The 11,705-nt window shown below is 27.8% G+C and overlaps 1 protein-coding gene across 2 annotated transcripts; it reads right to left on the minus strand.

The window, feature by feature from the left end:
- Positions 1 to 1,733: 1,733 nt before the first annotated feature.
- PHO1-6 (phosphate transporter PHO1-6) lies at positions 1,734 to 5,888 on the minus strand. Of its 2 annotated transcripts, none has more exons than XM_004232157.5 (13): positions 5,079 to 5,888; positions 4,521 to 4,878; positions 4,384 to 4,432; positions 4,229 to 4,300; positions 3,990 to 4,119; positions 3,799 to 3,919; positions 3,427 to 3,685; positions 3,209 to 3,313; positions 3,070 to 3,114; positions 2,816 to 2,965; positions 2,449 to 2,727; positions 2,232 to 2,371; positions 1,734 to 2,161 (listed from the first exon to the last, which is right to left on the minus strand). In XM_004232157.5, exons 1-13 carry the CDS (start codon positions 5,653 to 5,655, stop codon positions 2,068 to 2,070), a joined length of 2,379 nt encoding a protein of 792 aa, XP_004232205.1. In that variant the 5' UTR covers positions 5,656 to 5,888; the 3' UTR covers positions 1,734 to 2,067. The 2 variants fall into 2 exon arrangements, with proteins under 2 accessions (XP_004232205.1, XP_069150673.1); XM_069294572.1 differs by having other exon boundaries at positions 4,521 to 4,882; positions 5,079 to 5,793.
- Positions 5,889 to 11,705: the final 5,817 nt, after the last annotated feature.

The raw sequence follows: 11,705 nt of genomic DNA on the forward strand, positions 1-11,705 counted from the left end.
GAAAAGATTAATTTTGCTTTTCAAAAATATTTTCAACTTTAAATTTTTATTTTTAAACTCCTATCCTCTCCTGCCAGACCCTACCCCTCCCCCCCCCCCCCACAATTTTTTTTAAAAAAAATATTATCAAGTTCAAATTTTTGTTTTTTCACTCCTTTCCCTCCCCCCTCCACCCCACCCCACCCCCTAAAAAATTTATTTTTAAAAAGTATTTTAAATTTCTACTCTAATAAAAATAAAAGATGTTTCTTAAAAACATTTTTTATTCATAAATTAAACACTAAAAAATATTTTCTACTCACCAATTAAATATGAAAAAATAAATTCAAAATCTACTTATTTTTCAAAAAAAACATTTTCTAAGAAAATATTTTTGTTAGTACCAAACTCACGTTCTAAAATCTTGTACTTTTATTGGACCGTTGTGGTTCAACATTTCAAAAAGCAACAAACGGCGGAAGTTGAAAAGAAACAAAAAATTAGGTGTACTGATGATCCTCTTTGGTATACTCAAAAAATTTTCCCACCATCTTCTAATCTTTAATTTTAAATTTAGAAGATACTATTAACAAAATTCTAGTATTTTATTTATTAAAATATTGTATGTATATTCTCCAAACTTAAATGAGCAAGTTGAAATAAATATGAGAGAGTCAAAAGTGATAAATGGACCGGCTATTACATAGTTCATAATATATAATTAAATAATAAAAATATTTTCTTTCTAATAATAAGATAGTCATATATAGTTCAACATGATACTAGAGCAGACACAGATTTTAAGGTTGATTCTCTCTGTCATTCATTTTAAAACAGATTCACATATTTAATCCATAAAAAAAATCAGAATCACATGTAAGGGAACATATTGAGATTTGAGAATGTAATTACAAAAAATGACCTATTATAATATTAAAAGAATTTTCAGGCAAGGGAGCATGTTAAGATTCAAGAATATAATTTGAAAAAAATTGAACTATTATAATATTAAAAGAATTTCCACAAAAAGAATTCCGTGGCGTTGAGATTGGGGAATACAATTAGGAAAATTGACCTATTATAACTTCACCTGCCTAAATCTTAATTTTTTATTTTAACTATCTAGAAAACAATGATTTGTCTTTATTATCGCTTTATTCAATTTATTTCCTGTTAACAAGGATTAGCAATTTCCATTACTTGCAACTTGTTAAACCACATTAACTTATTAGATACACATAACTGAGAAAAGTTTGTACAATTATTTGATTTGGTATGAAAATGTGCTGGAAAATTTGATCACGTAGCCAGCTGTAAGTAACCCTGTCAATTGAATAGATGTTAAGTGTAGATTTTCTGGTCTGTTTTCTTATTCAATTTTCATATAGAAAAAGAGTGTATATTATGTTGGACTATTTATTTCCTTTACTATTCTATTGTCACAAATATACGTATTCACTTACAGTTGATCACACTTTGTTTTGATCATTGTTATTCATTATTTCATAATATATTGTATTGTACTGTAGGATAGATACAATGTTTGGCTAGACGGTATTGTTTGCTACTGTTTAATAATATTTTTGTTGTTTGGTTTGACTGTATTGTAATTTATAAATTTACTAAAATGTTCTTAATTATTCTAGGTTGGAAGGTTTGATTGAGATTAAATAATATAGCGTAAAGCGTAAAATAGTATTATGAAATATTAATTAAGGAAATAATATGGAAAAAAAATTAAGTAACAATGAGAATACAATAAATGGGTTGTTTCATAGCATGAGTTTTTCATGGTTACATAACAAGAAAATTTAACAATACAATATAATACATTTTAAGTAACAATACATGATATGATACGTAAGATAACAGTACAATACAATATAATGACTAAAGTGTTACTCTACATAATAGTAACAAATAGAATTTTGAAACTCTTTTGTGTTTGGTGTTGAATGACCTAAAATTTTCAGCCTTCTGATTAATAATTACTGTTGTCATGTCAATATGGATTCAATTTGTCTTTTCACTCTATAATTTCATTAACAAAACTATATTACAAAGAAGCTGATTCCTTTGATTTCCATTCTACATACTCTTGTCTTCGTCGTAGTTGAAAGGCAGGGGTACAGACTCGGAGGCACGATATTTCCCAACATTATTTAAGTGTTCATTTTCCAACCTGAAAAACTACAAACTGTTACAACTATTAATTTTTCTGTGTATTCCAGAAAAATTGAAACTGAACTGACCTGAAAAAGTTCCACATGCCTCTGCGGAGGATTTCCAAACAGGCAACAAGTGCAATAAATGCTCTCCTATGCAAAAAAGGTAGTTGTTGAAAATCTAGAACCAACTGCATCCAGACTAGTCTCAGAATAATGTTAAGAACCTGCATTTTACAGTAACCAAATAATTAGTTAATCCCAATGCAAGTTAAAAGTTGATTTTTGAAACCTAGCTACTTACAATAGCAACAAAGTAGACAGACTTGTATGGCACAAGTAGCTTGTCTCTCAACCACGGATTTTTCGAATTCCTTTGCAATAAACCCCAATCTACCACAAGGTCCCAATAAGTGTTTCCAACTGTAGTAATTCCTGAAGTTGATGCTGCCATGACTCTCCAAAACGTACCTCTCTTCTGATCATATAGGGTCCTCATTACAAGAGCAACAACTGTTGATAAATATTTAAGGCTATTAAACCCCTGCATCAAATCTCTCTCTTCAAATACGCGACGAAGACACTGCATATATCATAAAGCAGCATCATGTATTAAGATAACTCTTGTTTGAATTAATGATCATTACTCTTGTGTAAAACTTCTTTCAAACCTGAATAAACCGAGACCAAAAGGGAATTATTGCAAGGAATATGTATAAGATTGGGTAAATTTTGCTCTCTTGACATGTATTTGATCTTTCTCTGAAGTTGCCCCACCCATAGTAGCACACGTAGAATTGTAAACTCCTAATTGCCTGAACCTGAAATGCAACAATTCTATCTGATAAGTTACTCAAAATTTGCACATTACACTGACTCAATTGTCAACTTCTTTTTGTACAACATAGAAGCTCAAGTGTCAAACCTGGCTGGTAAGTTGATCTGCCAAGAAAAAATCTGGTAGAGTAACCTGCAAAATGATGCGAGACATTTTACTATCTATGTAAGTTCTGTTATAGTAATGTATGTGAATCTGTATTATCTCTTAAACAAACTGCTGGTACCTTATAAAGTGGAGCCAACAGACAGCGCCACACACATTTTATAAAGAAGAAACGACTTGAACGATATATGATGTTCAGAGGAAGAAAAGTTACTGTAAGCAGAATCTGAAAAAAGATATAAGATTATTAGGAGGTTTTAAATTTGAAACCTATTATATAGTCTATAGATTAATCATTGAATGCAAGTAAAAGAAGAAGTAATGTTTTTCTAGACTTACAATCACCAGGGCAAGTGGGGTCAGCTCAGTCAGTGTCTGAAAACTCTGTGTTTCCGGATCAATATCCATATCCAGATGATAGAGTGCTGCAGCCAATGCAAGTAACGAAAGACCAGAAGCAAGGAGGAGAACTTGTCTGTAACCTAACTCCGTTCCCTGCTTGAACCCAAATATGAAGGGATAATTGACTCGAAAACGCCTCCAATAGTATATATTTGCTCCGTACATGACTATATGCAGGACAACGAATCCGAATAGGCTGCAAAGACACACCGTCATTACTCGTATTAAGTGCTGAAAACATAGGTTTTTCTTGTGTATTGACAAAAGGAAAGAATCGATATGACTTCAAAAGAATGATGATTAGTTCACCTGTACAGTGGAAATATGTTTTCCATATACTGTCCTCGATCCTCATTCTCCAGAAGAGTTCCTGCACGTATTGATACAGCAATTGCTGCTACTAATGCTAATGAGCAGCCAGAGAACAAACCTGTAGGCGAAGAGTATATCAGTTACTGAAATGAACATATGGTTGATGCTAATAGAATTGCAATGCTTACCAAGAAGAAATGTTACTCTATGTGTTTCTCGCTGTGCTTGTGGTCTTAAATATTTCATTCCTTTCTTTCGATTTCCATCAACAAAATGCTTTATGAAAGTAACTTCCACTCCTTCCATGAGCTTCAAAACCTAAAAAAAAAAAAAAAAAAACAAAGATGGATGAGCAGTCCAAAAACTATAGTCACAAGTGGAATAATGCTGAGAGGAAAACAATTTTTGAAATTGAAAGAAAATGTACCTCATCCGAACTACGAAGATAAGATTTTTCAATCACCTCTAAGTATGATTTAGAAGCTTTCCTTGAACTGATCTGTATCAACAACTTGCAAGGTTACTTGGCAAAACTTGGTAACTTTCTATGTCAAATAGTTATCGATAACTTCAGTGTTGTACCTTATCATACTTCTTCATGATCTTGGAAAATGCCAATACATTTAAGGAACTGGTAAAATCAAGTAGCAAAGTATGAGCTGATTTGAGCACAAAAACAGCAGTAACTCCTATTTTGAGGGTAAAAGTACAACATTTACCTGTATCTTTTTAGAAGTCTCAGCTTTTGATAGAACTCAACAAAAGCCTTTTTCATTTGTTCTTCGACTTTTCTGAGCTCTTCTTTGCTGAATGATAGGTTTGGTTTTGAAGTCATGATACATCTTAAAGTCGAGATAGGTGTTTCTGGTTCAATATTGATTTTTACATAGTCAAGAACCTCTACTGGAGCAGGCCTAAAATCGCGGGGAATCATCTCTGTAGTATCTCTTTTCCCTATTTTTGCTTTCTCTTCCAGAATTTCTTCACTTGTCATCTCAACTTCTTGAACTGTCTCCTGTTCCAGTATTTCTTCGTTGTTCATCTCAACTTCTTGAATTGCCTCCATATGTGGTCTACCTATCTTGGATTTAAACAAGAATTCGAAAAAATTAAAGAACAAGTTTTAACAGCTAAAACATCTCTTGTGATTTGTTTCAAGTCACTCTGCATTACTAAGGGCACAAATGACCCCAAATATAACGAATTATAACTTATTTTCCCACCAAAAGACGGAACAGTAACATAATAGCAATAGTATCAGCAGAGATTGGACATACCTGGACTACTAAAATGCATAGTATCCACTGATGCTGGAGAGAAAACACTATCCTCATTGCTAAAAGTATCGATGACTTGGTCCACGATTGAAATCTTATCAACTTTGATTCTTAGAGCAATAAGTGCATCCATTTGTTTACTCAATGCTTCAGCCTCCACCTTAACTTCCCCTACTTTTTTCTTGTAAAAAGTTAACACCTTGTTAAATTCATCATCTAATGACCTAAAGAAATTCAGCTCACATTCTCCGCCTTCTTCACAGGACACAAGGAAGGTGGTTTCATAGTGAGATTCAGATCCCTCTTGCTGCACTGAATTCACTACTATCACTTCATCTTCATGATTGTTTTTCCCTTTGAAACTGTTGTATCTAATTTGTAATCCACTAAATGCTCTGTACATAGATACCCTTCTCTTTAAGGACCCTCTTGGAGTGGCTGCAACTTCAGGTAATGGTGCATTTTTCTTCTTGAAATTCAAGATTTCCATCAAAAGACTTTTAAGATGATTATAATCCATATACGCTTCTTGCCATTCATGCACCATTTGGGATACATATTCTTTCCCAAATTTCATCTTTTATCAGTGTTATAAGAAAAAATACTGAACTTCCTCTGCTTTATATTGTAGCCATGAATGGATGAATGGTCAACAATCGAGCTGTTACATGAATGAGTTGCCCAAAATAGGAAGTTTCAAAGAATGTCTTATAACAAACACATGAATTAATATTAATCTTTTCTCTTGATAGCTGAGGAGTTTACAAGTTTTTACTGTCTCAATCAATATTTTAGATAAATCTCTTTAATAATTCATTAGTGGAGCTGTATGTTACATATTAAAGGCACCCATGGCCCATGAATATTAGTGATTGTTTCATAATGGTGGTGTTTGGTCCCATCTTTTATGCGCTTAACAGTTCTGTTCTAATTACTCCGTTACTTTTAAATTGATATATCTATTAAAAGTTTTAATATAATGTATTTATTATTTTATTTTTATTAATTATAAAATAGATGAATTAGAAAAATTTAAGAGTTTTAAAAAAATTACATTTTTAAAAATAATTTATTAAAAAATATAATAAGTAAAAAGAAATTCTTTTCTTAATTTATCAAAATAAATAAATAATTAAGAAAAACTAAAAAAAAAAAAAAGGGTGAATGAATAATTGAGGACAGAAAAAAGTACCTATCCAAGTATATCATGTAAAAAAATCACTTTGTCAAAAGAAAAATCATACAACTTTGTCGGTCATGCTGACAAAAAGAAAAGTAAATATCACCTGAATTTTCATATTTTCTACTCCTAATTAGCTTAATAAAACATATTAAATGTAATAGAGTAATTTGAAAGACTTTTCCTCGGATTTCTCTTTGTAATATATTAAAGATAATTTGACTTATGTGAAGTTTAAAAATATCAAACAAAATAAGAGAATGACTAATTCATAATGTCAAGTGAAATTTAAAATCGTTACTTTATAAAAGGAAACTTTATTTAAATAAATCATTTAATTTATATTTATATGTTAATACAATAGTTTAATATTTTTATGTTTAATAAAACTATCATACGAAACTATATTAGCTATATACTTTAACCAATATATATTAATTATTAATAATATATTCATCGTCTTAAAATTCTGAATTTAGAACAAGGTCAATTTTATCTCCTAATTTTATGAGAGTTCTAAATACAATAGTTTGATATTTTTATATGTAATAAAACTATCATACGAAACTATATTAGTTATATACTTTAACCAACATACATTAATCATTAAAAATACATTCATCGTCTTAAAATCTTAAATTTAAAACGAACTTGTTTTATGAGAGTTCCAAAAGGGAATTTTGTTGGCCGTCTTTACTGATTAATCAATAGTATACATTGTTTTCCTTGGGTGTTGTAATTGAATGGTGTTTGCTTATGACCTTTAACTTGTTAAATCATTTTGAAGTGCGGCCAGAAAAATTGATCAAATTTAATTAGAAAGTTTATAAAATTATGATTTTTTCTTTTATTTTAAAAGAAAATAGCTTTTTCTAATTTTTAATTAAAAAATATTAAATCTAAAAAAGTAAATATATTTAAAAATAAAATAAATTTTATGACCAAAAGAATTTTCTCGAGTCATTTCACTTTCACGTAAAATGTCGAAAATATATGGGACCTCAACATTCATTATTTTGTTAAATAGTAAGTCTTTTGATATAGAAAGGTGGCCCATGTATATTAATTACGATTAGTTGTTTTCTTCGCCAATCATTTTCCCGTGGTTATGCTAATTCCATCCATGCATAATAGATACTACTTCCTCCGCCCACATTAGGATTAGAATTAATAATTTGGTGTTCTAAATTTTAAAATAAAAAGAAAAAAATATTGTAAACCTACGACACTAGATGTGAAAAGCATTTTAAGAATCCTTACCTACCATTAAGCTACAAATGAATTTTATTAGGTGGTTACATATGAATATATATGTAAGTTTTTAATATAAATACATGATTGATAGAAAAGTTAGTAGGTTCGTTTGAACGCTTGAGCTATCACTTAACTTCGTTTTAGCCTCAACCTCATTTTGTATGAATCACTGGATTTGACGTAATAATAATAGCTTTTAAATTTAAAAATAAAAAAATTAAACTTAAATTACTTTTAAGTCAAAAAATAAAAAATGATATTTTGATTTTTTATTTTATTTTAAAGTTATTTATAACTTTATCAAACACTATCCAATTTATTTTAAGTCATTTATGACTTATTTCAATAAAAATTGACTTAAAAGTAAATTTGATCAACTTTTAAATCAATTAAACATGAAATACCTGACTCGACAGTAAAATTTTTAATAGATAAAAGGTTTTTAAATGCCTTAACGTATTGAAAAAAAAAGAAGAAATACCCTCCTTCTACTTATTGAATCAAAATGTTGTTAAAGGTTATTTTTAAATTTAAAAATGCCATCTTTAGTAAAATTTTGACATAGGATAAATAAAATTTTAAATTAAACACATGACATTAAAATATTGATCACATAAATCTTTTAAATTTAAAAATATCCTTTTTTAATAAAAATTTAACATGAGATAAATAAAATTTTAAATTAGACACATGACAATAAAATATTGATCCACATCAATTTTTGACCCAACTTAATTAATCTAGTGGGTCATTCTTTGAATTTAATAAAGTTCCAAAAATTAGGAAGAAAGTGAAAATATAATAAAATTGACATGAGCCAATAAAATTATACTAAATAATATAAATAAAGTTAATCAGGGGTCCATTTATTCTTTAAGCTCATCATAAAAGAATACAGAATTCAAACATCATTTTTCTTCAACTTTGAATGTTTTTTTTCTTCTTTTTCATCTAAATTTAAAAAATTATAAGAATTTATCTCTCAATATTAGGAATTGGCAAAAAGAAAATTTGCTTAAAATATTTTTTAAAGAAAATTTGGATCTCTAAATACAAATATAATTAAGTTTACATATATATTCAAAATGATTTTTGTAAAAATTATTCGAAATGATGTTACTTTAATACAATTTCAAAAAAAAAGTGAGTTAAAAACAAATTATTTTTAAAAGTAATAATTGTTATGTTTAAATGGATCCTAAAAATAGAAGTTAAAAAGAAATGAATTCAAAAGATGAAAAATTTAAAATACGATAAAGTGAGAAATAATTTAATCCTATGATACGAATACGAATTATATTCATATTTAAATTTGACTAGATAATTATTTAACCATAAAAAATAAAATATATTTTTATTTATAGTATAAAATTGAAAAAGTAATTGAATAGGTCTTCAAATATTTTATTTTATTTAAAAGAAAAGGAAAAACAGACTAGAAAAATGGAAGAAGAGAAAACCATGAAAGAGAAATAAAAGGCAAAGAAATAAAAATCAAGACTGAATCTCATTAATCAGAATATAATTGCAATAAAAAATAGGGCCCCCACACAACTAATATAAATTGTACCGTAAATTTTTTCAAAAAGCTTCAGTGTTAAAAAATAACAAAATTTTATATTAGTTACTAACAAGATGAACGAATTAAAATCTCACCTAATTTTACATATCTAAAATAATTATAAAGATCGCATAATTACAAATTATTTTATTAAAAATAAAATTTATATTTTAAAGATAAATTATTATTTATATAAAATAAAAATAAAAGTGAAATCATATCAAGTAAACAAATAGGTAACAATTTTTGCGGAAAGGGGCATTCGTAGTAGCACATTGATGTTCGAAAAAAACCCATATATTTAGATATTATTTATCTCACACTATAGCATTTTTTTTTAATTTTAAAAGTATAATTGTATTAATTTCTGTTTAATATTATGGTTTTACCGTGTAGAAATAAATTGATATAAAAAAAATATAGAAACAAAAAATTCATATTTATATGCTATAGCAAATTTTGCATAATTGCGCTCCATAGCAAACATAAAACTGTATAATTCACTATACATATACAATTGTATAATTCGCTCGCCTAAATTGTATAATTTGCTGGCCTATTTCGCTGCAATTGTATAATTCGCTATCCCATTTCACTGCAATTGTATAATGCACAATTGTATGTATATTACATAATTATAAGTGTATAGCAAGAAGATATATGTTTTTCTTTCGCTTTATACAAAAACAGAAACACAATATATACACTTTCTGTTGTATAAAGCTAGAGAAAATTATATTTCACTGCAATTGTATAATTCGTTGGCCTTTTTCTCTGCAATATTTGTATAAAATTTGCATTTGTCTACAATTGAATTGAAGTAAAATGTTTGTAAATTGTATAATTAAGTGTATAACACGAAGATATATGTTTTTGCATGTGTATATACAATTTTCTCTCGCTTTATACAAAACAGAAACAAAATTATACACTTCTGTGTATAAAGCGAGAAAGGCGAGCAGAGAGTGGCGAGCGAGAATGGGAGAGAGGCGAGCGAGATTTTTGGGAGAGAGACGCCTGACAAATTTTGACTAATGTTTACTATGGAGTACAATTAAATCAAACCCTAGCTACTTCAATTATTTTAGATTATTAGTTTGCTATTATATATAATTTTTCAAAAAAAAAGAAAAGAAGAAGAAAAAAAAGGGAAGGGGAACTAGTGGAGGACATTATGATGTGGAAAGTAATACGAAATTAAAGTTGTCGCAGAATAGCAGCATCTCAAGCGACCAAATCGTCGAATGGAATCAGTGATTGAACATTCGATTTTACGCTAATTTTATCTTATAATTTTATATTATAAGGTGTGATTTCATATTCTTCAAAAATCATGATATAGAATCATATAGAATTTCGTATCATGATTTGAGATATTTTTGTACAAAAATTGATCTCCAAAATTATATTTTGTTAAAAAAATTATATTTGTATCTACTAACCATTTATTTCACAACATGTAAATAAATTTTATAATCACATCATTATTTTTTAAAATTTATTGTTTTCACCAACATAAATTTATTATTCTCTCCAATATTTAGTCATTTTAACTTATACTTCACGATTGTTGAGTAATAAAATCTTGAAGAGCCCATGAAAGGTGTTTCCTTTTTAGTCAAATATATTGATGAAACAATTACTTAAGTGGAGAACAAATACTTTTTTATAATAATTTATTATGCGATTTTATAATTTTTTATTTATTTGATAAGATTGAATAAACAATTGAAGCTATTTTAATAGTTTTATAACTAATGAAATTTTTATATCTATGAAAAAAATATACAACACCAAAATCCAATATCTTATGTCCAAACAAAACTTTAATTTCATCTCATGATTCCATATCATAATACCATATCGCATGATCAAATGGGTCATAAGTATTCTCTTTTGAAGTCAAACTTTCATTAAACAAACATAAATTAATTCATTTTAATTAATTAAATTGACCGATTAAAAATAAATCAATCATATTATTTTTCATTGATTAAATTTATACTTTCAAAATTAATAATTTTTCTTAAAGATAAAATAGAAATAATATTTTTATTTTATGAATTGATTTTGTGAGGGTAAAATTATCAAAAAAAAAGTTCTTTTTTATTTCCTTCTTATAAATATTAGTCTTTTATCATTATGCACGATTTACACTAGGTTGAATATTGACTCTCAAATAGTGAGTAAATAGGGTGAATTATTGGGATTGCTAGTTAACTTCTTGAGTTTGATTATCAAAATGTTACCCCTTTGTGATTCTTGGTTTCATTTGATTATTTTTTCTTGGGTTGAATTTGAAATAAATTGGAAGGTGAAGATTTTAGTTCCTTATTATTCATAATTTTAATAATTTGAGTATTAAACCACGTATTTTAGGAATATCTAGAAATATTTATTTTTTAATAAAGAACTGAAAGACTAAATTCCTTAAATTATTAGCGTGCTCCGTTGTTTATGGTCGTGTTGTTTCATATCCTTTATCAGATTTTTGAGTAATTTATAAAACATGACTATTTTTTTTACTGAACAGATCATTGGGTTTCTGGTTTGACCAATTTTTTAAGTATTTTTCTGCAGCTGGCGAACGTGTAGTCCAAGTGATTACACAAAATAAATTCAAGCCCAACAA

The sequence above is a fragment of the Solanum lycopersicum genome, chromosome 2 (genome assembly GCF_036512215.1).
Source record: "Solanum lycopersicum chromosome 2, SLM_r2.1".
NCBI lineage: Eukaryota > Viridiplantae > Streptophyta > Magnoliopsida > Solanales > Solanaceae > Solanum > Solanum lycopersicum.